We start from the raw sequence: 22625 nt of genomic DNA, 5'->3' as shown, positions 1-22625 counted from the left end.
TCAAAATATATAGGTTTCAACGCCCAGAATTCCCCAGCCAGTGCATCTGTGACTAAATTCAGAACACAGATAGTCCAAGGTTCATATATTTTTTTTCTTGAAGTAAGTGTACTTAATTGTACTTAAGACACAGTTTCTCAAACTTGGCTACTTTAAGATGTGTGGATTTCAACTCCCAACATGCTGGCTGGGAATTTTGGAAATTGGAAGTCTGCACATCTTAAAGTTGCCAAGATTGAGAAACACAGAATTAAACACATCTAGTGAGATTTTGAACATTGGACTTCATATGACAGAAATTAGAACACGATCAGAGAAGAAAAAAAAGACAAATAGAAGATAGAAATTAAATCCAAGGAAGAAAAACCAAAACAACAGAGAAAATTAGCATTTGCTAAAGTAAGAAGGGACATTTCTCAGTATGGCAATACAATATTGTAATACAGCAATACTGAGGAGGAATACAATTGGGAGGCCACTTTGGGAACAATTGCAGATTGTCTGCTATTAGTTTGCTCATCTAACAATCAGTGCCCTTAATAATTAAAATATTGGACTAGCACTAAAGCCATGAGTAATTTGAAGGGTATCAAGACTGAAGATATTGAAAGCCAGTGGACAGAATTAATGTGGCTGCACTTTCTACATCAAATTACGAATGCGTTATATCCATGAACTAAGGAGAGCCAGATTTCTATTGCCAGTTGTCAACAACATTTATAGAGTAGTTCTGATATATTTTGCAGCTTAATCTTACTTTATAACTTAGTCTAAGAATAAAAGGCAAAGTTACGAAGGCATAAGCAAACTTGAGTTTTCTGGATGAAAGATAAATGCAAACTATCTAAACTATGTATTTACTATCTATTTAGGAGGGGATGCTATGTATCAATATTTATATTGCAAAAAAGTACAATATGATCTCTGATAAATAAATAAAACTAAAATTAAGATAATAATGAATATGTTGAAACAAGGACAGTTATCCTAAAACATTAAAAGCAGCTGCAAGCAATTTAAGAGGCCACCTTAAAAAAATACAGTTAGATTTTTTTTAAAAAAATAAAATAAATAAAAGTCATATTTGGAAGGAGCACATTTCAAAGTTTGGAAATAATAAGAAAATCTCTTCCTGCAGATTTTTACAATTAGATTCATGATAAGATAGATGATTTGTTAAACAGACTTTAAAGTGGTTTTAACTAAGCCTGGGAAACTTGCATCTCAGAACAGATCTTTCAGTATTGGTGTAATATGTTCTTAATATGTTTGCCAGTCTACAGCCAACTGTCAAATTTTGTATTGAATAAAGTATGAAGTGTTCAAAGATACACAGTAAACATGTCTAAAAGTTTGGAGTATATGTAACTGTTGCTAAATCAAACTGATTAAAGGAAGGCTGCTGTTTATTTATTAAATGGAATTCTGCAAACTTATAATTATATAATCCCTTGAAACTCCAAAGCCAGTATTTAGTCATAGCCATCTCCAAGCTACCAACCTGATCTTTCATAAAGAAAAAAGCCCATTTTTTTCTAGGAAAAGTTGTATCACAACCTAATTTTTCTAGTGATCAATGCCATATCCATTTTGGCTGGTTCAATCAGCTTATAGTCAACCTGAAGTAGTGATTAAGAAATATAAAAACCAGGACCCTGTGAGTTTTAGTCCCAACTTAGGCACAAAAACCAGCACAATGACTTGAGCTTGTCACTTTTTCAGAAGACTTCCTAGTCCCTGGGAAGCAGGCAATGGCAAATCACTCCTAAAAACCCTTGCCACAAAAACATCAGGGACTTGTCTAGTCAGTCTCTGAGAATCAGACATGATTGAACAGAAGGAAAAAATAGCTCGTTCATCTTCCTCCATCCTAATAGTAATTTTCAAGGTTTTCGATTGCTTTCTTGATATTCAAAGAGCAATGACTATCAATGATTTCTTAGGCTAGCATACAGATAGTCCTCCACTTATGGCCACAAGTGGGCCCAACATTTCTTTTGCTAAGTCAGATATTTATTGGGAGTTTTGCCCCATTTTATGATCTTTCTTGCCATAATTGTTAAATAAATCACAGCAGTTGTTAAGTTAAAAACATAGTTATTAAATGAATCTGGCTTCCCTACAGCCAGAAGGTTGTCAGAAGCTTGCAAAAGGTGATCACTTGATCCTGGGACACTGTAACTATCATAAATATGTCAGTTGCCAAGTGTCTGAATTTTCGTCGCATGACTATGGAGATGCTGCAGTGATCTTAAGTATGAAAAATGATCATGAGTCACTTTTTTCAATGCTGTTGTTATTAAATGAATTGTGAGTCGAGGACTACCTGTAATTAGTAACACCTTACAAAATTGTGGAACAAACTTCCCAAAAAATTGATGTAGATATTAAATAACATAAAATTAAAAGATAGTATTTATGGGACAGCACAGGTCTTGCTTTCTAGATATGTGACCCAGTACAAAGAACTAGAACAGTTTCGCTCACTTTTCCAAGGTTTGTACCATTGGCTGGTTTAATTAAAAGCCACTGGAGAAAATTAATGTGGCCGCACCCTCTACATCTACCGTAGTTCTCAGGATAAGTCACTCATCAAGATAAACAAAGCAGAATCAGTTTTTTTCTGGTTGAGAATTCAATTAAATTGAGTCCAGACAATTAGCATTACTCATAGGTTTATGAACTATGATAGTGCTAAATCTTACTTTCCCCCTGCAAATTGATATTTTTACAGCAATTCTAAAAGCAAAAGCAATAATAATAATAATAATAATAATAATAATAATCTGGTACTAATATGCTAATAAAGAAAAATTACATCCTGTGCTTATGCCACTCCCTGTACCATGACAGAAATGGGGTAACAGAAGACATTTTATAATCAACTGAAACAAAAAATACTGGCTTCCTAATGTATTCATAGGTGAGAAATGCAACAAATATGTGAGGTTTTGCTTTACCATAGCAAAAATAGATTTCTGATGATCTACAGGTTCAGAATAATTCAACAACAGCAAGTAAAATTATTTTGATTCCCAACAGTTCGATAGTAACAAGAACAGCATGCAAGTTAGAACTAAAGGTTTCCTACCAAGGAAGTACAATTTTAAACATATCTGAAGGATATTAGATTGAAAAGATTGTAGGGAATAATTAATTCCACTTCTTCATTTAAAATTTGCATCAATATTTCCACATCCCAGCTCAGTTGGTACTTTACATTTGTTTCCAATTGGTGGATTTATTTATTTGATTTTTGTGGCCACCATCTTAAACAAGTGACTGTGAATGACTAACAACAAATTAAAAACAAAAATAAAATGATTTATTTGATGTATTTCCTCAAAACCCCCCAAAAAACAACCTCATCTAGAATATAAATGTGTCAATAAAAAAAAACAGTAGGCTCCAATAGACATTCCAACCCCAAAGCCTAGGCACACCGGCATTTCTTCGGGGACTTGGGAAAGGTCAACAGGACTGGGACCATTCTGAGCTCTGGGGAAGATGGAGAGTGATAGACACACTTTTGAATAGATGAGACCATAACATACTTCTGCCAGATCCTGAGATAGGTAGATAGACCAGAGAGAGGTGGTCCTACAAATAAATGTCCCAAAGCTATCTTGGAATTCTTTATTTCATAAGTTTGAATTCTGCTTTATGAGGAATGAGCAAGTTTATAAATATATCATCCTGTTACAGTCATGGGTTATCTGAGAGTGAGATGGGTGGTACATAAATTTGACAAATAAAATAAATAACTATTTACATGTGGAGTGTTATGCTCAGGATTGATTCACATTCTTCTGCTACCAGAAACTGAGAAATGAATGGTACCTGCATTTTCTGTCCATACAAATCCAAATATATTCAAAGTCTATTTAATGGTTTTAGCAAATGATGGACAAACTCATACAAGTACTTTTTTAACAATAGCTCATCCCATCTCCACATAAACATTGGGGTTCTTCAGGAAGCACCTATACAGTACACATATAACTTCCAAACTTTAGGAATATCTGTAAGGTTACAGTATGGGCTTGGTAATTAGGTTGCAAACATTTCATCTCCGTTCAGGAGGACATCTTCAGTGTGGTTTGAATTGTGTTTGGTTTTTTTGGAATGTTGCTTCAGGTATTTCAGTTGAAGTAGCTCTCTTATTCTCAGTAGTTGGTAAGTGGGGTCGATGTCAATGTGTCTGTTCACTGATTGGTTGGTGGGGAACCAGGCCTCGAGGAATTCTCTTTCTCTCCTTGATCTTGCTTGGGTTATAATTGTGGTCCTGATTATACTGAACTTGTGTCCTTCTGAGTCCTTGTGGATGGACATGAGGGACAATGGGTTGTGTTTTTTGATAACCAGGGAGTGCTCATGCAATCTGGTAGATAGCTTTTTTCCTGTTTGGATCACATAGTTATTTTCACAGTTGTTGCACTGGATTTGGTATATAACACCTGATCTTTGATTTGTTTCTGTTGGCTCTTTAGGTTTTGATAGGGTCCATCTGAGAGTTGAGGCTGGTTCGTGAGCTACTGTGAGGTTGTGTTGGCATACTAGTCTTGCTGTCATCTCGGAAATGTTCTGTATGTAAGAGATTGTGATTTGCTTGGTCTTTGCTGTTCTTGTTGTAGTTGTTGTGTTGTTTGGGGTGTTGGTGTTGTTTCTGTGGACAAGACACATCTGCCAAGAGGACCACTCACAGCAGAAAATACATGCGAACTTCTCCAACTATGCCTAATTACCTACTTCAAATTTAATGGTGAGATCTATGAACAACTGAAAAGATCACCTATGGGATCCCCCATATCTGGCCTGGTTGTAGAAGTCATCATGCAAAAAATGGAAGAAACCGTCCTCCCGCAAATAAACTCCAAACTAGGGGTGCATTACGTAGAATGTAGATTACACCTTCATGATAATCAAGCGTAACCAAATTGACCAAACCTACCAAAATATCATCAACATTTTCACAGACATCCGATTCACAATAGAAACTGAGAACAACAATGCACTGCCATTCCTGGACCTCCTTGTAACCAGAACTACCAATGGCCAACTTCTAACACCCATATAAAGAAAGACAACACACACAGACCAAATCCTCAACTTCCACAGCAACCACCCCAAATGCCATAAACAAAGTTGTGTCCGAACACTTTTCAGAAGAGCAGAATCCCATTGCAACACCACAGAAGCCTGATCAGCGGAACTGAGACACTTATAAAGAGACTTTGAGAGGAACGAATAGCCACAAGGCTTCATCCAGAATCCCTATACAGAAACAAGACAAACGCCCAAAATAACACAACTACAACAAGAACAGCAACCACCAAACGAATCACAATCCCTTACATACAGAGCATTTCAGAGATGACAGCAAGACTAGTATGCCAACACAACTCATATTAGCCCACAAACCAGCCTCAACTCTCAGATGGACCCTATCAAAACCTAAAGAGCCATCAAAGATCAGGCATCATATACCAAATCCAGTGGAACAACTGTGAAAAGAACTACGTGGTCCAAACAGGAAAAAAGTTATCTACCAGACTGCATGAGCACTCCCTGGAAATCAATTTTTCTACATATACTGTCTACTGTAAAAATAATTTAAAATGGGAATCATGTTATAAGGTAAAAACATTTTCTAATGTTGCCCTTTACTAATATTAGACACACTATTGATCTCTCAATTTATGGCCACAATAAATTAAGGCAACTAGGTTTGGGATGCAAAAATCCAGATGTCTACTAGATGGCAGCAAAGAGATACAATGAACTCTTAATTTTTATGTACCATCTAAGATATCCAATTTAGTAGCCTTAAATAAATGCACAATACATAATTCAATTTAAATTCTTTCAAATCTTATGAATATGTAATGAAAATGCTAATATGTGAAGTTAACTGTTGATTGTTTTGATTAACTACTAATTGCATACACAGACATAGAGACAGAAACAATCTTGGTTACTATTCTCAAAGTAATATGGTAGAGCTTAAGATTAACTCAGAACATATTCTTTCCTTGGATAATTTTACATTAAATTAGAACCATACAAGTACACAGATCTATTCAGCAAATGATCAGATTGACAGAAATCCAGAAGCATTTTTTGTAAATTTGTTCATCAAGAAATTCCACAGTCCTAGGACGTTATGCAGAATCAGAGAAATATTCACACAGATGTTTTTCTGCATATGTACAGCCCTATTAAAGTGAATAGGAGCTGTAAGAGTTCCTGAGAGAAATTTAACATAGCTTGCATGAGGAAACATTTCACTGAGTGAGGTTGCGATCAGCCATAGACTATTTTCACATGACATACTTATCTCTGGTTAACTTAAATCAAAGTTTGCTCAATTAAACTATCCTGAGTTTTCATAATAGGGTCAAATCATAAACTAAAAATACTAGTTAGGTACGCACTACACAGTAAAGTGTGGTTTCTGTGTAATGTGTGAACAGCTTCAAGTGTGGCTGGTTGGTATGATTTCAGCATACTGTAATATATAAACAAGACTAGTAAATAAACTATGATCTATTTAAGGGACATAATCTGTTAAGGAAACTGGTGTTTTGGCTTATTCATTGTTCCTGTGTTCTAATATGATGTGCAAACAGGGACATATAGATTAGGGTCAGGCATTGCCCATTAGCCTGTGAATCTTGCTGCTATGATTCATAAATCATGGTTTATAGCTTAGCTCAAATATATTATTTAAAACCTGTTCAATATATAATTACTAGAAGTAAAATCAAGCAACAGTTGTTTTAATTGAAATTACTTAAAGCCTCTACCAGCAACCTACTTGATGAGAAAAAAACAACTTTGTTTTGAGGAAAATGTAAATGCCACCATCTTGCCTGATTCTGTCCTTTCTGTTCTTTTCTCTTCTCCACAGCCTGGGATTAATTTAGTAGAATCAGTTTCCTAATACAGACCATTCTTGCACTATATAGGTAGTCCTCAGTTTACGACTACAATTGAGCCTAAAATTTATATTGCTAAGTGAAACATTTGTTAAGTGAGTTTTGCCCCTTTCTTGTTACAATTATTAAGTGAATCATTGCAGTTAAGTTAATAACATTGTTAAGTGAATCTAGCTTTCCCATTGACTTTGCTTGTCAGGTCACAAAAGCTGACCACATTATCCCTGGATGCTAAATCCATCTTACATATGAACCAGTGGCCAAGCATCCAAATTTTGATCACATGCAATGGTCGTATGTTTGAAAATGGTCATAAGTAACTTTTTTTAGTGCCATTATAACCTTGAATGGTCACTAAATGAACTTTTGTAAATCGAGGACTACTTGTATTCATGCACAAACTTTGATGGGGGAAGCACTCCAACCCCATTTAAGAGATCAATTAGATTAGAATAACTCATGGACAGATAACTAGTTCAGGTTTTATTGATTCCAAAAAGTCTTCCCTTAGTATGACTAATTTGGATCTAATCCTATAGATTTCTCTTACTATTATATCATCCTTTTAAGTACTTTTTAACAGCAATTTTTTTTTACAATTCAAGTGAAAAAAATCATGTTTCTTTGGAGATCATTGCTGTCTGAATTTCCTTTTAAACATGCAGTGCAAGTTGAAGAAGGCTACACTTTTGTACCTACATAGGATTAAACCCTATATATATATGTGTGTACATACAGACACACGGACCCACCATAAGAAGGAACTGCTAGTTTCATTATGATTTGCACAGAACCTCCCACAAGACTGTGTCCTTATTGTGGTAATTTGTGGTATTATTCAAGAAATGTATTATTTTTCTACATCATCTAGTTTGGTTTTTACAACTTGTGTATTGTAGAAGCATGGTTTTTATTCCTTTAAAAGATTAATTATTGTTTGCTTTAATCTCTGAAAACTGGACATTCATCTTACTATCAAGACACATAGTGTGTCTGGAAAAGAACTGTACATTTTCTACTAAATTCTACCAAAGCCACTGAACAATCTATTAACAATACAATTTTTTGAAAAAATATCAGCAATCCCCCCCTCCTCTTTTTTTCTCCTAAAATTAGAAATAATGCATTGTTTTTCAGTCAGCAACACTCTTAGTGTTTATTCTGGTGCATTTGTCCTACTGAAGAAAATAATTTCAATAGTGGCTTGGGAAAAAAGATAGGTGAGTTGTACATGCATGTGGTTTAAATTTGGGCCTTGACAGATTCTTTTTTGAGCTATTATTTCCTAGCAACAGTTTTCTATTATGGAATTAGAGCAAGAGAGATAATATGAGTACGTGCACAGAGGAGTACATTTGGGACCAAGCAAAATGGCCGTTCTGGGCGGACACATGCGGGAAGCACCATAGTATTTTGGCACAGGAACGAATCACAACTGCTCTGTGAATTAGGTAGTTTCACGTTGTTGGGAATTCATTTTTAATGCACAAGAACATAAAACTACCTGATTTACTCCAGTTTATTCATCTTGAGCTTTTAAAAATGTATATGTGTGTGTATGTGTATGTATATATATGTGTATGTGTATATGTAATTCTTATAATGTCTAAATATAAAGAAAGGGAGCCTGCAATGTGCTGTACAAATTTTTAGAGCACCTGAGAAGCAAAAGGGAAAGGAACTAGAATTGGTTTTATTGTTCCCTGGAAACTGTACAGCAGATCCTGAACTAATTGAATGCACAGCAGATCTTGAACTAATTGAATGCTTACTTCTCTCACCCGTCCCCCTCTGTATTTGCACTAGATGAAGTCACAGGACTTCTATTGAAGTATGTGCAGAAGCCTACAGCTGTTGATTACGATCTCCCAATCTGTGAATTCTTGGGGTGGGGGTAGGCTTAAAAAAAGGAGTCAGCCTAGCAATTTATAACCCACCAGATTGAGCAGCTGAAACGAGAAACACATTGTATATATAGCACTTTTCCCCAACTTGCTGGTCTCCAGACATGAGTTACACTGTAATTCTCAACACCCCACCAGCAGGCTGTGCTGAAATGGGGGTGGGTAGGTGTCTGGAATTGGATTTCTGCACATCTGAAAAAGATGGGAGGCTGTTCTGCACAGTGACAGCAAAACTTAGCAGGCAATTCTCCGGCTAAAGCTTCTTTAAAGAGGGAAGCACCTGCGCAGGATAGTCTCTCTAGAGTCTAGACTGTGCCTTGAGCTTTTATACTCTCAGCTTTTCTACAGGGGATTGGGAATGCTGGTCCCTATGCCAGTCCATCTTTTGCTGTCTGCTCCTTGTTTAACTCATGCAACCAACGGAGGAATATATTGCTGCAAAACGTGTGCGTGACGCAAAATGAATTAAAAGGGCTCATTGACATCTGGCACGATGCTTTGTTTCTGCCCTTTCCCAGCCCTGAAGAATCTTTTAAAGGCTCCTCTCCTCCACGTACGTCTCTTAGGAGCAGGTTAAAATATGCCCTTGGCAAAATCTTGTCCTTTGGAGACATGGTGCGTTCCTAGGGAATCTTGCCGCTAAGACAGGAAACGCGCGAAGAACCAGCCGCTTGATTGTGACTTGCTCTTTGACAGACAGAGACCGGAAGTGCTCCTTTAAAACAGTCCCCTTCCCCGGATGGGAGCTTTTGTTAGCGCCGTGCATCCCGCGAGACCGTAGTCGTGCGGCACAGTTCAGCGCGAGCGTTTCCTGCAGGAGACTCCCCCCCCCTCCTCGCAAAGATGGCAATCGGTCCTCTGGTGCTACCCGGGCTAACTAGACGGTTTCCTTCCGGATTGTTCTCAGCTTGCATTTAGTTAAGGACGGGTGCGAAAAATTTGCTTTAAGCTGAAAAAAAGTTTTGTCTTCTCGGAGGTTTCGGGTTATTTGGACTCCGCCCTTCCAACCTCTTCCCCAATCATGGTTTCAGTGGATTTTAGTCCTAAGTAACCTTATGGAGCTTTGGATCTCAATCCTCTTTCCTCCTCTTCCTACACCCCTTTCTCCCGGTTATACTCACAATATTAAACCACTGCATATTTCAAACAGACTTACTCGTGGCTTAGTTTTTGTTGAGGATTTTTCAGCGTTAAAAAGCGAATTCGATAAGTTAGAAGTATATAGATTCAGCTGCTTTTTAAGGAGCTCGGATTTTTTATTCCTCGTCTTAAAATAGCACAAGCTTTCTGTAAGTTTGTCAATAAAAGATCGACTGGAAAGAAGATAGATGGCAAAACCAACTATTTTTAAGTAGACCGAGATCCGTGCAGAAGAGATTCCCCAATGGGCTTTATTAGCTTTATTTTAATCTTTTGTCAACTGAAACAGAAATGAAGTGTCTCAAAGCTGGAGGGATAGGGATAGATCAAAAACTCAAGCTTTATTTGCTGCTTTTGAAATATGGGTAAGCTTAAAAGTTTTTAAGTATAAGATTTACCTGAAGGCAGTAACAGCATAAACCTTTTACATCTTTATTTCATGGAAACATTTCATTTACAACTGACACAAAGGGATAATATTTGAATCAATTCAGATCAGTATAAATCCAGGATTTGAAGTTGGAGGCAAATTTGCATTAGGAAATTTCACATTAGTCTTGCTTCCTTGGGAAAAACACATTTGTAATTCTGCATTCAATACAACTTAGAGAAATTTTATCTGTTGTACACACTTCTGTTTTCAGCAGCCAGAAATATGTGCTGGCCTGTAGAACTACAAATGTATTGTCTTCAGATCCACTTCTTTTCAAACAGTACTTTTTATTAGCTATCTCTTACATACCATTCTAAGACAGGATTTAAATGGTAAACACATGAGCAAAACCCTTCCTTATTCCCATATCTATGATTTCTGAATATCTGCCTGCCTGCCTGCCTGCCTGCCTGCCTGCCTATCTATCTATCTATCTATCTATCTATCTATCTATCTATCTATCTATCTATCTATCTATCTATCTATCTATCTATCTATCTATCTATCTATCTATCTACATCCATCCATCCATCCATCCATCCATCCGCAGGTAGTTTGCCTTGTTATCCTGGGCAATAGTTATTCTTCATTTAAAACTGTATTCTGAAGATAGATTTGTCTCCTATCTCCAATTGGTAACTATTTGCAATTACTTTTTTTATTCTAAGACCACTGAATGAACTTTCAAGCTGGTCAATCACTTAGGTGAATACCTAAGATCTTGATATACTTGGATAAAGTTAAATTTTTATTTTAGGGGTTTCTGTCTGCCTCCAACTCTTTTGGATAGTTGACTTTATTATTGTAATGTTTCCTGTTCACTCTGCTGAGGCAGGCCCTGAATTACTTCCCAAAGTCCTGCCCTGCAAAGTCAAAAGCATTTTCACTCAGATGTCAGGAAAGTAGTCTACAGTAATGTTTCTTGTGGCTTACCCTTTGTCTACACCACAAAAATAAAATCTATCTGCACTCAATTTTTCTCTTCTGAAATTAAGAACATTCTGGTTTAACCCAGATAATAAAGTTTTTTTATGTGATTTAAGAAAAATAGTATTCATGTCTAGACTAGCCTCTACTAGTAGAATTTTGGATGATAGCTGGAATGAAAAAATCTTTAATAATAAGAACTGCATGCTTTGGAATTACGTTTAATGATCAAATGAGAGTTTTTAGAAAATAAGTTTAAAAAAATAAAAATCAATTGCTGAAAGGTGAAAAAAAATTAGAGCAGACATTTTCCTTCATGGAAAATAATATGAATTCATTTCTCATAATAAAAAAAGTCCTAGACCCAATACAGGGAAGTACACTATACCTTAATTCTATATGTTTGTTTGATTTTTTTTACTTAGCATCTTCCAAGGAGTCCAGTATGATGTGATTTTACAAACCTTGGCTTACTCTTGGCAAAACCAAAACAAATAACTCTATTCACACTTCTACCCCATTATGTGGCACCTGGTTTGTTTGAGATTCTAGCAAAAAGCAATGTAAGATCCCGGAAGTCTGGTCTGTGGTAAATCAGATTTTGGGGCTTCTGTGCCAAATCCTTTACAGTTTCTAAGAATTTCAGCAGGGTTTGCACATCGCAACTTCTGTTCAATTGATGCCCCCTCTAATTTTTTTTCTAATAGGAATGTCAATTCATATTGTTCTAAGCATTCCAGTTATCCTAATGCATACCTGAACTCAGGACTTTATCTGATCATTAGATCACGCAAGAATAATCTAAAGTTTGCTTTTAAAAAGAAACAACTATAAAATATATAAAGGAATATGGTTGTCATTAAACATTAATCTAGAACGGGAATTTTTAACTGCATCTTATGTTATTATATTTTTCAATAGCTTTCAATAAGTCTCAGACATTTCTAATAAATAATTTCATTACAAGGGTAGGGGAAAAACTCATTTTCTGGAAGGTAAGGCACTATGTTCCTTTCCTGTAGTCCATAATGGCCACATATATGCTTTTGAGTTAATGAACATGAGTTTTTGAATGTCAAAACACATGAAAGTTGCCATATTTCTGTAACTGTTTACCTGGGAAGGTGATTTTTTTCAATTTGATTTACTTCTGAGTAAGTATGCATAGGAATGTATTTTTATTTAACAAGGGGGAAATTACTGCTCTATGGCCTCCTAACCTGGTTATTTGTCTATTTTCCAAGAAAGGGATACATTTTTGCCCAGCAAAAAGGCAAGGATGGGTGCCAGAAACACACTAGTATTTTGGCAGTATTTTCGATTTTAGAGGAAGAGAACAGCGGATACAGGAAGGGAAACGCGGCAGCAAAGAAAGGGACATCACATTTGTAGAGAAAGTTGTTCATATGATGTCTTGCCCTTTATCAAACTGAAACTTGATTGTACAAGCCAGAACTGAACTTGTTGAACATGTTCTCAAATAACCTTATTCAGATCTAATGGAGCAAAACTACGATCCTTAGTTATGAAAATAATTTACAAGGAAAAATGCATTGGAAGGTTTATTTAAAACTTGTTAAGGATTCCTAAGATAAAAGTATGGTTACCCCAAAGCAAATAGCATGGAAATCAGTAGGATTTATTTTCAAAACTGCATGCTTCATATTGGTGCTGTAAATCTATGAATGTATATTGGCCGCAATTAACAACTCACTCTGGAACAGTCCAATTAGCAAGAGTAGGGCTTGGAGTAAATAGCTTGTGGATTGCAGAGCTGGCATTTGAATAACAACAGCAAGCTCTCACATTCCCCCCCCCCCCGTTTGCATAGATTAATTCTAATGAATTAATGCATCCACATCTGACATAGCTCGACCCACAACCCAGTTAAATCAGAACAGTTCATTTTAAGCAATTTGGAATAACTCCCAGCTTCTAAATGCCTTTATACCATGATCCTGCGTGTAACAGACCTGCTTCCTATGGCCTGTATCCTTAAATAGCCTTAGAGACAATAAGCCCTCTAGTTACAACTTCTTTGGAGAGTGCATTTATAAATAAACAGTAGATTGATTTTGGAGCTAAAATGTTCCTTCAAAGTAAAGAATAGAAGAGAGCACTTATACTCATGTCCCATAAAACTACATTCAAGCAAATAAAGAGTTGATACTATACTAAGGAGTAACTTTTTTAAGCCTGTTGCTTTCCATTCTAAAAAAAGGTTTAAGTCTTTCTGAATATCTCCAAGTAGGAAAATAAGATCAGTCTTACCTGAAGCTGAGTTCACTTCATAAAGGCCTACAATCAGTCTCTGCAAAATGAAAAACTCACACATTCTTGCTGGGGCCTAAAGCTTATTTCTTCTTCTCCCTCCTCTGCTCTCATTCCTGCACACAGAACTATCTTCCCACTAAGGAAGATAGTTTGATAAATCCAGTCACTGGAATTCACCATTCTTTCTACTCCCCCAGCCCCTGCCCTCACAATTCCTTACTTTTAAAATCTGATTTTCCATTTCATCCCATACTAGATGGTCCTTATGTCTCCAAATATGGCACAATGTGAATAGAAGACTCAGTCTGCTCTTTGCTTCTTCTCCTCCCAGGATACTGGAGCAATACTTTAGATATCAGTGTATTACCTGCCTCTCCATGCAAGCACCCTTTGGTGATGACATGGTAATGTGGCCAATCACTGCACATCCAGATTTTCTGCACCAGTTCCTAGTCTAAGAAAGTTTTAAATACAGTAATGTCTGTAAATGGGTCCTCTATATGCTAGAACATTTTTTCTAATATTTTCTCACTCTGCTTCTACCAATTAAGGCTACTGATCTGATAGCATAATCTTAGACATATACTAAGAAATCTCAGAACTCTCTGTCTTTTTAGTGGGATTTACTCCCAAATAAATATGTGAAGAATTGCACAATAAGTTTTTTTTCCTTGGGTTCTTAATGGAAATGGACCTCATTAAGCTCTTTTGCAGAATGGCCATATACACAAATTCATCAGTAGCAGATAAACACAGGATGGTAGCTTAAGATATTTTGCAGTTGACTTAAAGGGGGAAACTGTTGTACCCATTATCCAAATTAATCAGACAATAACAACAACAAAGAACTATAAAAAGTATATTGCATCTCAAAACCCACTTGGAACAAAGTCTCACCACAAATTTCAGAGGTTACTTCTTGGTATCTAGGGAGTTGATTATGTTTCCACTGGTTGCACTCTGCCTTGTAGTACTAATAGATTAATCAGGACTCACCTGAATTTTTTATTGAAATCAATTATAGTTGCAAATATACTTACAATGTGCTTGTGTGAAGTAGAAATTTATGACTTCTGCATAGTTAATCATTAAATTGACCCAAAGATTACAATAATGTTGCAATCAATATTAGTTTAGGGGATATATTTGCTTCCTTCCTGAAACTATATCCATTATTCTCCTAGTAGTCTTCCTTATTTCCGTCCACAATAAAAATAATTATATTTGACTAAATGAATGCTCCCATTCACCCAACCTTTCTGCAGTTATTGTTTGCATCTAAATTAATGTAATTAATGCTCCTTAATAAATGAGATTAGCCCTCAACCTTCAGACTCATGGGCTTGTGGGTTAAAGTTGTTTAACTATTAAAGGGCTTGATTTATAAATTTATCTTTCAAATCAGGGGTTTTATCCTCTTTGTTTTTCAAAGTAGAGTTTTTTTGTCCCCATCACTGACTGACCTTGTCTGGTTTTGGAAGCTAAGCAGGGTCAAGCCTGGTTGGTACTTGGTTGGGAGATTTCTACAGAATACCAGAGTCATAGGCTAGCCTTGTTAAGGGGGGGGGGAGTCTTGAAAGATGGCAGTGGCGATCCACTTCTGAAATTCAAAACTGTGTGGACTGTCCATGAAGTCACTAGGAGTCAAGCTGGGCTCAAAATCAACTTGGAGGCAGTAGTTTCAATGAAGGTGAGCCAATCTTATCCAACCAAAATTCAATATCTACCGTCTCCCTCCTCCCCAAATTTTCTTAAACAAGCCTTCCATCTTTTCCTGTGCCCAGATATCTCAGGAAAAGATATCAAAGTGCATTATAACTGGTAAGAAGATAAATCTGGTTTGGAACTTGGCTTTCCAATTTGAGTCCTCCAGCTTCAACTTCTGGGATCTTTTTGCTCATCTATTTCCTCTCTCTAGAAGGCATTTTTCCCTTGACTGTTTTCTCCTCTCTGCACTTGTTTTTTTTCAAGAAACTCCTCAAACATTCAGAATCCTGAGTACTTTGAGAAATAGAGGAAGATCGATTCCAGCCTTCTAAAAAAATCTTGCAACTACATATTTAGATAAATATATTAGAGCTTTCAACCACCCCCAAGACTCCCCTCTTTTCCTAAAACTCAATGAACTGAAGTCTTATTCACAACCTGAAGAAGACTGGTACGAAGATTAGTTTCTAAATTATTTATCTCCCCTATTTTTTATATGGGGTGTGTTGAATTGTTTTTGTTTTGTTTTTGGAGTTCTGTTTCCCACAACAGGAAATCATATTGTGCCTGTGGGTAATTTAATCTGTGAATGAACCACTGCAAACGTTAAGAGCTGATTCGATCCTAAGAGAAGGCTTTTCGTTTAGAAACAGAAAAAACGCGAACTGGCAAGCCCGTCGGCTTCAGTGTAAAACCGCTCGGATCTACCGCCTTAGACTCCAGATCGACCGCCTTGAAATTCATCCCTTCCACTAATCCCAGCGCGTCACTTTCGGAGTGGTGCGAACCCTTTAGGAGTTGAGTGAATAGGCTGAAATCGTAGGCTATTTTTTGCGGGTGGGGGGGAGAAATCTCTGCCGAGGCGCGAATGTGTCAAGAGTCGGTGGCCCTGCCCGGGGAGAAACTTTTTCATGGGTCTACGGTCCTTCATCCTCTTAATCTAATTTAGCCCTTGTTTTGGCTATTTTGGATTGCAACTGAAGCCCAAACGCCCTTCTTTGAAAGTTAGATCCATTATAACTCAAAGGAATCCGTTTGCAATCATATGGATCAAGGGGGATGTTTCAGTGAAAGTCACGTGTGTATGAACTTCCCGCTCCGGTTTTACAGAAGCTCCTTTCTGAATAATTTAAACTTACCTATATGCAGTCCTCCAGTGCCACTAAATTCACTGGGTTCATTCCCAAGGTATGTAGAGCAAGATGGTCTACATTTTGAATGCTGCTCATTCAAAAGCCTGAAAGAGCAATTATCATTGGAGTTTCCAGCACTTCCAAGGAGCATTGCAACATTTGATACAGTTTAATCAGGTAGATAGAAGCTACAGAGATACCGGTTGTTGTTGTTATTTGTATGACATGAAAAGCATGGAAAGGGCAAGTTTTCCTTTGGAAAAGGGATAACTTTTTTTTTTCATATGGTGGGTTACTAAGAATAAAAAAAATGCGGGGAGGGATTGCTAGTGACGTTTGTGAGCTTTTAAATAAAATAATTGCCATCAAGTGTAAAAGAAAAGTTATATATTATAACTTAAGTATTATAATCTCAAGTTTGCATGGTGAAATATCATTTCTTTGAAAAATTGGTCAGACAGAAGAGGTATTATCTCAAATGATAATGCAACAAACACAAATGAAGAAAGAAAGGCTAGGGGGGGAAATCATGATTTGAAAGACATTATAGCCCTAAATTTAATTATATTGCTGGATATTTTCAGGAAAGTAATTCTCAGTACAGTATATGTAACACATTAAACAGAAGTCTAGAGAGTGTGAAATGTGCAACTTGATATTTCTGAAATAAACATTGCTTGAACTACTCTTCCCCCAAATAGTAAAGGTATTTCTGAACAGCCAACTGTTGTCTACTATGGGATAGATACTGTTCTTTGTTTAAAATGGAATGAGTCTTCTTAATTTTTTGGCTATAAATGCCCCATCACTTTCTAAATAGGTCACAGATTTTGAAAGCCAACTTAAAAAAGAAAAAAGAAACAGAATGTCTCCTTTGCCTTAACAAGCAGAAATAAGTTTACACCATCAAGCAAATCTGGTATTTCAAACTTAGTCAAGAGATTTTTATTTATGTGTGCTGAGTCTTTTTGGCTTAAAGTTCTCTAGATTGGATAGTATCTGGAAGTCTTGTTTAGTAATTACTCTTGTCTGTAATCTTCTTGCTGTCCCTGCTGTGTTTAGTAAATGGCCTTGGAAAAATGTTTGAGATGAGGGAAGCCTGTTTAACACACTAGGGCTTTGGAAACCAGAATTCTTCAGAAAGGAAAACTATTTCCCAGACATTAGTCTGCATGATATTTTCAAAATGAACTAAGGTTGATCTCTCTATTTTTACACAGAATATCCAAAGACTCTGTCTTGATAATGTGGATGGATCAGCACTATGGCTTTTTTTTTTATGAAAGAGAAGAAATTAAAATGAATATATCCCTGGATAAAACCTCCAGTACATGGGAAGGCAAATGGCTTTTGCAGGTCTTCTTGTGTGGTTTGCTCTACTAGAGAAATTCCTGGATTCTGTTTCAGGGAAACTCTTCTGATGACATTTGAGTATAAATTTATATACTCTACAAAATTATGTGCTCAGCTGCTAGCGTGCCTCATAATTATTTATAGGAGGTGCCTGAGGATTTCCTAAGAATATATTCATTATAGATAAAATGTGAAAAAAAATTCTTGCAAAAAACACTGAACAGGTGTTTCTTTTCAATTAATTTTCAGTAAACTTCATAACTTTTTTCTTTTTTTAAAAAACCCTTTAGCCACTTCCAAAAATGCTTGCTAATTCATCTACATTCTAGCCAATGAAAAAGCCTGTCTTTCCATAATACCTTCAAATAGTCCATATTTACTTTTGAATGCCCAAAGTGTAAGAGGATACTTCCAAGTCAGATTTTATAAAAATAAAAAATGCCAAGCAACTGTATTTTTTGCTTTTTTTCTATTTTAATTGTTGTGGGATATCTATTTCACATAAAAACTCTGATTTATTTCCTAGTCAGATTATTATTAAATATTAAAGTAAACCAAGGAAATCAAGCAGTCTATGCATTGTCAGATGATTTCCCCAGAGTATGTTCACAAAACTGAGTAGTGGCCACATTTTAAATAAGAGATTATTTAAAAGAAAACATTTTGAGACTTTTTCCTCCCCTTTAGCAAAGTTTGCCTTGGGAGCAACAACAACAACAATAGAACAGTAATGGTTCCTTGAGTCTAGGAGAAACTTAAAGAACCAACTTTATTAGCCCAAACCAAGCTGAATTGGATTATTCTGCATATTAACTCAGAAACAGAATTCTGTCTCAAATGCTAATGTGTCCGTACACCAACTATCAGATTTCATTTTGAAGGGTTCTATCCACCCGTATTTAATCATTTTTCAGACTTCAATCCTTAAATAACAGTCAGTGAGAAGTACCCAGGTTTTTATTATTACTGATTGCAGGGAGAGAAGGAAGACCAAGCTGAATTTGACCATTTAAACTGTTAGGTCAAAAATAGTTTACATTTGACTGGACATGATCACAGTTGCAATCCCTTAAAGATTTATTTGAAAATAATCTCAATTAGCCTGCTTAGTGCAAAATATATGTGCCTGAGGTTCAAACATAAAGTGTGCAAGACAATCTTCCATCTTCCAACTATTCACCTCTGCCTTCTTTTGAACCACAAATGAAGAGTATAAATTGGAAAAGAATGGGGTGCAGGCTAGTTTTCCATGTTTTATTTATTTATATATATATGTTTTCCATATATATTACTCCAAGAAGAAATCAATTACTACAGCATTTGAATGTATCAGCTTTCCACTAGTTCAGATGACATTTAGTTCTTGTCTCATTGTCCCCCACTTCTTTCTTTCTCAGTACCTTTATTCTCAAATGAAGAATTTGAGAACTTAGAAGAATTTCTAAGGTTCTTCTACTCTAATTATTCTCAGAACTCTAATGCCTTGGGCCCCCTGTTATTTCTTTTAATTAATATATTTTAATTTCTGCCAGAAAGAAAGGCTATTTCTATTCTTCCTTTGAATGTCTCACTCTATTTATGCATGCATCTATCATCCAATTTTCTGGCCATTGATATATTTCTCAAGCCAGCTCAGATCTACTTTATTACCTACCAACCCAACTATGGTCTTTCCAAACCCCAAACTTACACATATCATCCTGGTCCATATCTTGACTATAGCCACTTCCATTCTGTAAGAAGAAAATATATTTGAGCGAAAGGATGCTTCAGCATAGTCTGTCATAGTTGTTATTGGACCTAGTGAGCCTCTTCATTGCCAGAAGGACCTCTTCTAGAAGGACTAATGGAGTTGTCCAAAACCTCAGTGAGACCAATTACTTGGTCAAAGCCAGTGCTTAGAAAAGGGAGTTTTTACTTGAAAGTCACAGAATACAATCCCCTTTTCTGCATTCATATTGAATGTCTATTTGCACCCATTTTAAAACTCTTCGCTGAAAGCCTAAAGATCTCTTTCTTTTCTTGTTGCTTTTTCTTTTTTTTGAAGAGTTGAATCTTGTTGGGAAAAAAGCAGAACATCCCCACCCCCAACACTTCCTGCTCCATTAGAAAGAAAACGGGATCTACCAGGTTACGGAAGAGGAATTTACGAGCAGGCATTGTTGACGCAGACCCGACAGCTAGCTTGGCAAAGCAGTTAAGCCGGAGAGCATTGGTATAATAAATCAATGCTGATATAACGAAAAATATTTACTTAGAAGTAAATGCCACTAAACAATAATGAAAAGAGGACATAAACTTGCAATTATATGTTTTTAGGATCTATGCTGTCAATCTATGCTCCACAGCCGCTGACCTGAACGGGAGAATTCTTCGGAAGCAAAATGCAGTGAACGAGATTTAGTAATGGAAATCCATAAGGATCTGGCTTGTGTTGGATTCATTCTGCAGCATTAAAAAAAGGTTGAACAGAGGAAGGCAAAAAGAAGGTTCTGTAAGGTTCAAGATATCTCTCCCATCCTTGGCTTTCCCCCCCCTCCCCCAAATACTCTCCCTTTCCACAGGCAGTAAATTCAAGGCTATAAAAATCAAAGAAAGCTAATGTAAGTTTTATTCAACTATTTAACCGTCTCGGGTCTAACGCCTTCTGTGAGGAAAGAAAAAGAAGCGGTACCGGATTGGACATTTTACAAGGGTAGTAAAATTAAAGTGCGTGTATATGGCGGGGAAGAAGGAGAGAGGGGAGGTGAGATTCAGCAGTGCAAATCCGTCTCCTCTCCACCAAGATCCTCCGCCCCTCTCTTGCTCTCCAAACAAACGGGGCTATTGCAGTCCGGAACCGGCAGCTTTTCTCTAGTTCACGCTCTGCCTGTTTAAAATCTTGTCTATCAAAGCAACGTTAATAACCCACAGTGATTCTGCATGTAAATACACATGCTTAAAAAATATATGGGAACGGTAGATACGTGAGTGTGAATATACGAACCCGTGTGTAGACCTTTCTTATAATATGTTTGCCATACAAGCTACTGTTTTACTACAAGCTATAGCTTTCATTCAGGCATCATCAGGTCACGCGCCCCGTACATCCACACCGGCATATATAATGTACACGTGCAGCAACGTTTAATATATAATAGTGGGGAGGGGGCTTCTATATACAAATCCTTGACAGTTAATGTTGAACGGAGGGAGGGAAAGGGGAAAATCTTCCGGTATTAAAAGCTTTTACAATAGGTTACCTCGCCATCTACAACTTATCTTTCAACCACAATAGTAATGATAGTGATAATAACCACCACCATGTGGAAAGCGTCTCTCGCGTACATGCATCCAGACGCCTTGGACCGTAACCCGATTCATCCCCCGCCCTCTTCTGGAAAACTTTAGAGAAAAGAAAGCACAATTCATATTGCATTTTCCCGGCTGAGATAAGTAGCCTTGACATATCGAAGGCGGGCGAAGGAATCCAGAATGGCCGCTTATAGATTTGGGGGGGGGCGGGGGAGGGGGGTAAAAGGAGAAATCCCCAGAAGAGCCTTAAGGAAGGCAAAGAGAGGACAAAACTCAGCATTTCTCTTTCATGTTTCAGGGGAGGGAATCGATCCCCCTCCCACACCGACATCGCTGCAGCATCTATCCACCCCCAGCCCGGCGCCCCCTCCCATCCCCGTTTGCACTGTACGTTTCGCTTTCTGAACCCCCGACGTTTTGCAACACCGCCTCGACAGAACGCCATCCATCCTTGATATGGAATGCAGAGAGCGGTTGACAGCCCGGGCGCGCAGTTACCCCCCCCCCCGCCCGCTCGCCCGCCCGCCCCGCTCCGCCAGGATTGATTTACGCCTGCCCTGACGCTTTATCAGCCTCACGAAAAAAGTTTGACCAATCATTTTGCTGGAAGCTCCCAACCCGGCAGTCCCGACTGTACTTTTTCTTGGCTGGGAAGTTGATGCTGGAGGAGGAAAGGGGGTTAAGCGAGAGTGTCGCCTGGTTTGGTGTTTTTTTTTGTTTTGTTTTGTTTTTTTCCCCAACCAGCTCCCCCCTCCCCGCCCCGTATACTCTAATATCTGTACAGCAGCTTAACTAGAGATCTACTCCTTATTTTTTTTATTGCTTGTTCGCTCGCTCGCTCGCTTGCTTTCCCCTTCATTGAACCGTGGTGCTCGTAGGATGTCCAAGAATGTCAATTTCTGGAACTCTTAGCAATTACTATGTCGACTCCATTATAAGCCATGACAACGAAGACTCTCCCGCCGCTAAATTCTCTTCCGGGCAATACTCAAACTCCAGGCAAACTACCCACACCGAACACCTCGAGTTCCCCTCCTGTAGTTTCCAGCCCAAATCCTCCGTTTTCAGCGCTTCCTGGACGCCTCTGCCGCCACACACTGCTGCTACCCTTCCTTCGGTCTACCATCCCTACCTCCAGCATCAAAACATCCCTACCTCAGAGAGCAGGTATCTACGAAGCTGGCTGGAGCCAGTGCCCAGAACAGAAAATATAGCAGCTGGGCAGGGACCAGTTAAAACAGAACCGCTGCTGGGACACCCCGGGGAGATCCGTAAACAGGGGACACAGGAGTACCACTTAGACCCTTCTGCTGGAAGGGAAGGGACCGCTTCCAGTCAAAGGCCCAGCTTCGAGGACAATAAAGTTTGTGAAGGAAGCGAGGACAAAAGCAGGCCAGATCAAAGTAAGTTATAAAAAGTGAGGAAGTAAACATCATAAAAACCTAAGAGGGGGGTGTCATAAAAGGCACAATGGGCAAGGGAAGCTTTAAAAAAAAAAGATTTTAAAAGAGAAATCTCCCCC

At 37.6% G+C, this 22625-nt stretch overlaps 1 protein-coding gene across 7 annotated transcripts in view; it reads left to right on the top strand.

Moving 5' to 3' along the window:
- Positions 1-22625, top strand: part of HOXB9 (homeobox B9) — a 45899-nt gene that overhangs the window by 16959 nt on the left and 6315 nt on the right. Inside the window, exon 1 of one of the 7 annotated variants that reach the window (XM_039333146.1) lies at positions 21739-22506. The exons of the other annotated variants lie outside the window; for them this stretch is intronic. Within the exon in view, the coding sequence (XP_039189080.1) occupies positions 21993-22506 (514 nt within the window). The 5' untranslated portion in view covers positions 21739-21992. Of the gene's footprint in view, positions 1-21738; positions 22507-22625 lie in introns of those variants that run through there. 7 annotated transcript variants of the gene reach the window in all.

The sequence above is a fragment of the Crotalus tigris genome, unplaced genomic scaffold, assembly GCF_016545835.1.
Source record: "Crotalus tigris isolate CLP2741 ecotype Arizona unplaced genomic scaffold, ASM1654583v1 scf7180000024472.5447098, whole genome shotgun sequence".
In the NCBI taxonomy this organism is placed as follows: domain Eukaryota; kingdom Metazoa; phylum Chordata; class Lepidosauria; order Squamata; family Viperidae; genus Crotalus; species Crotalus tigris.
The sequence above is the reverse complement of the archived record's forward strand: the minus strand, read 5'-3'. Positions and strand labels throughout refer to the sequence as shown.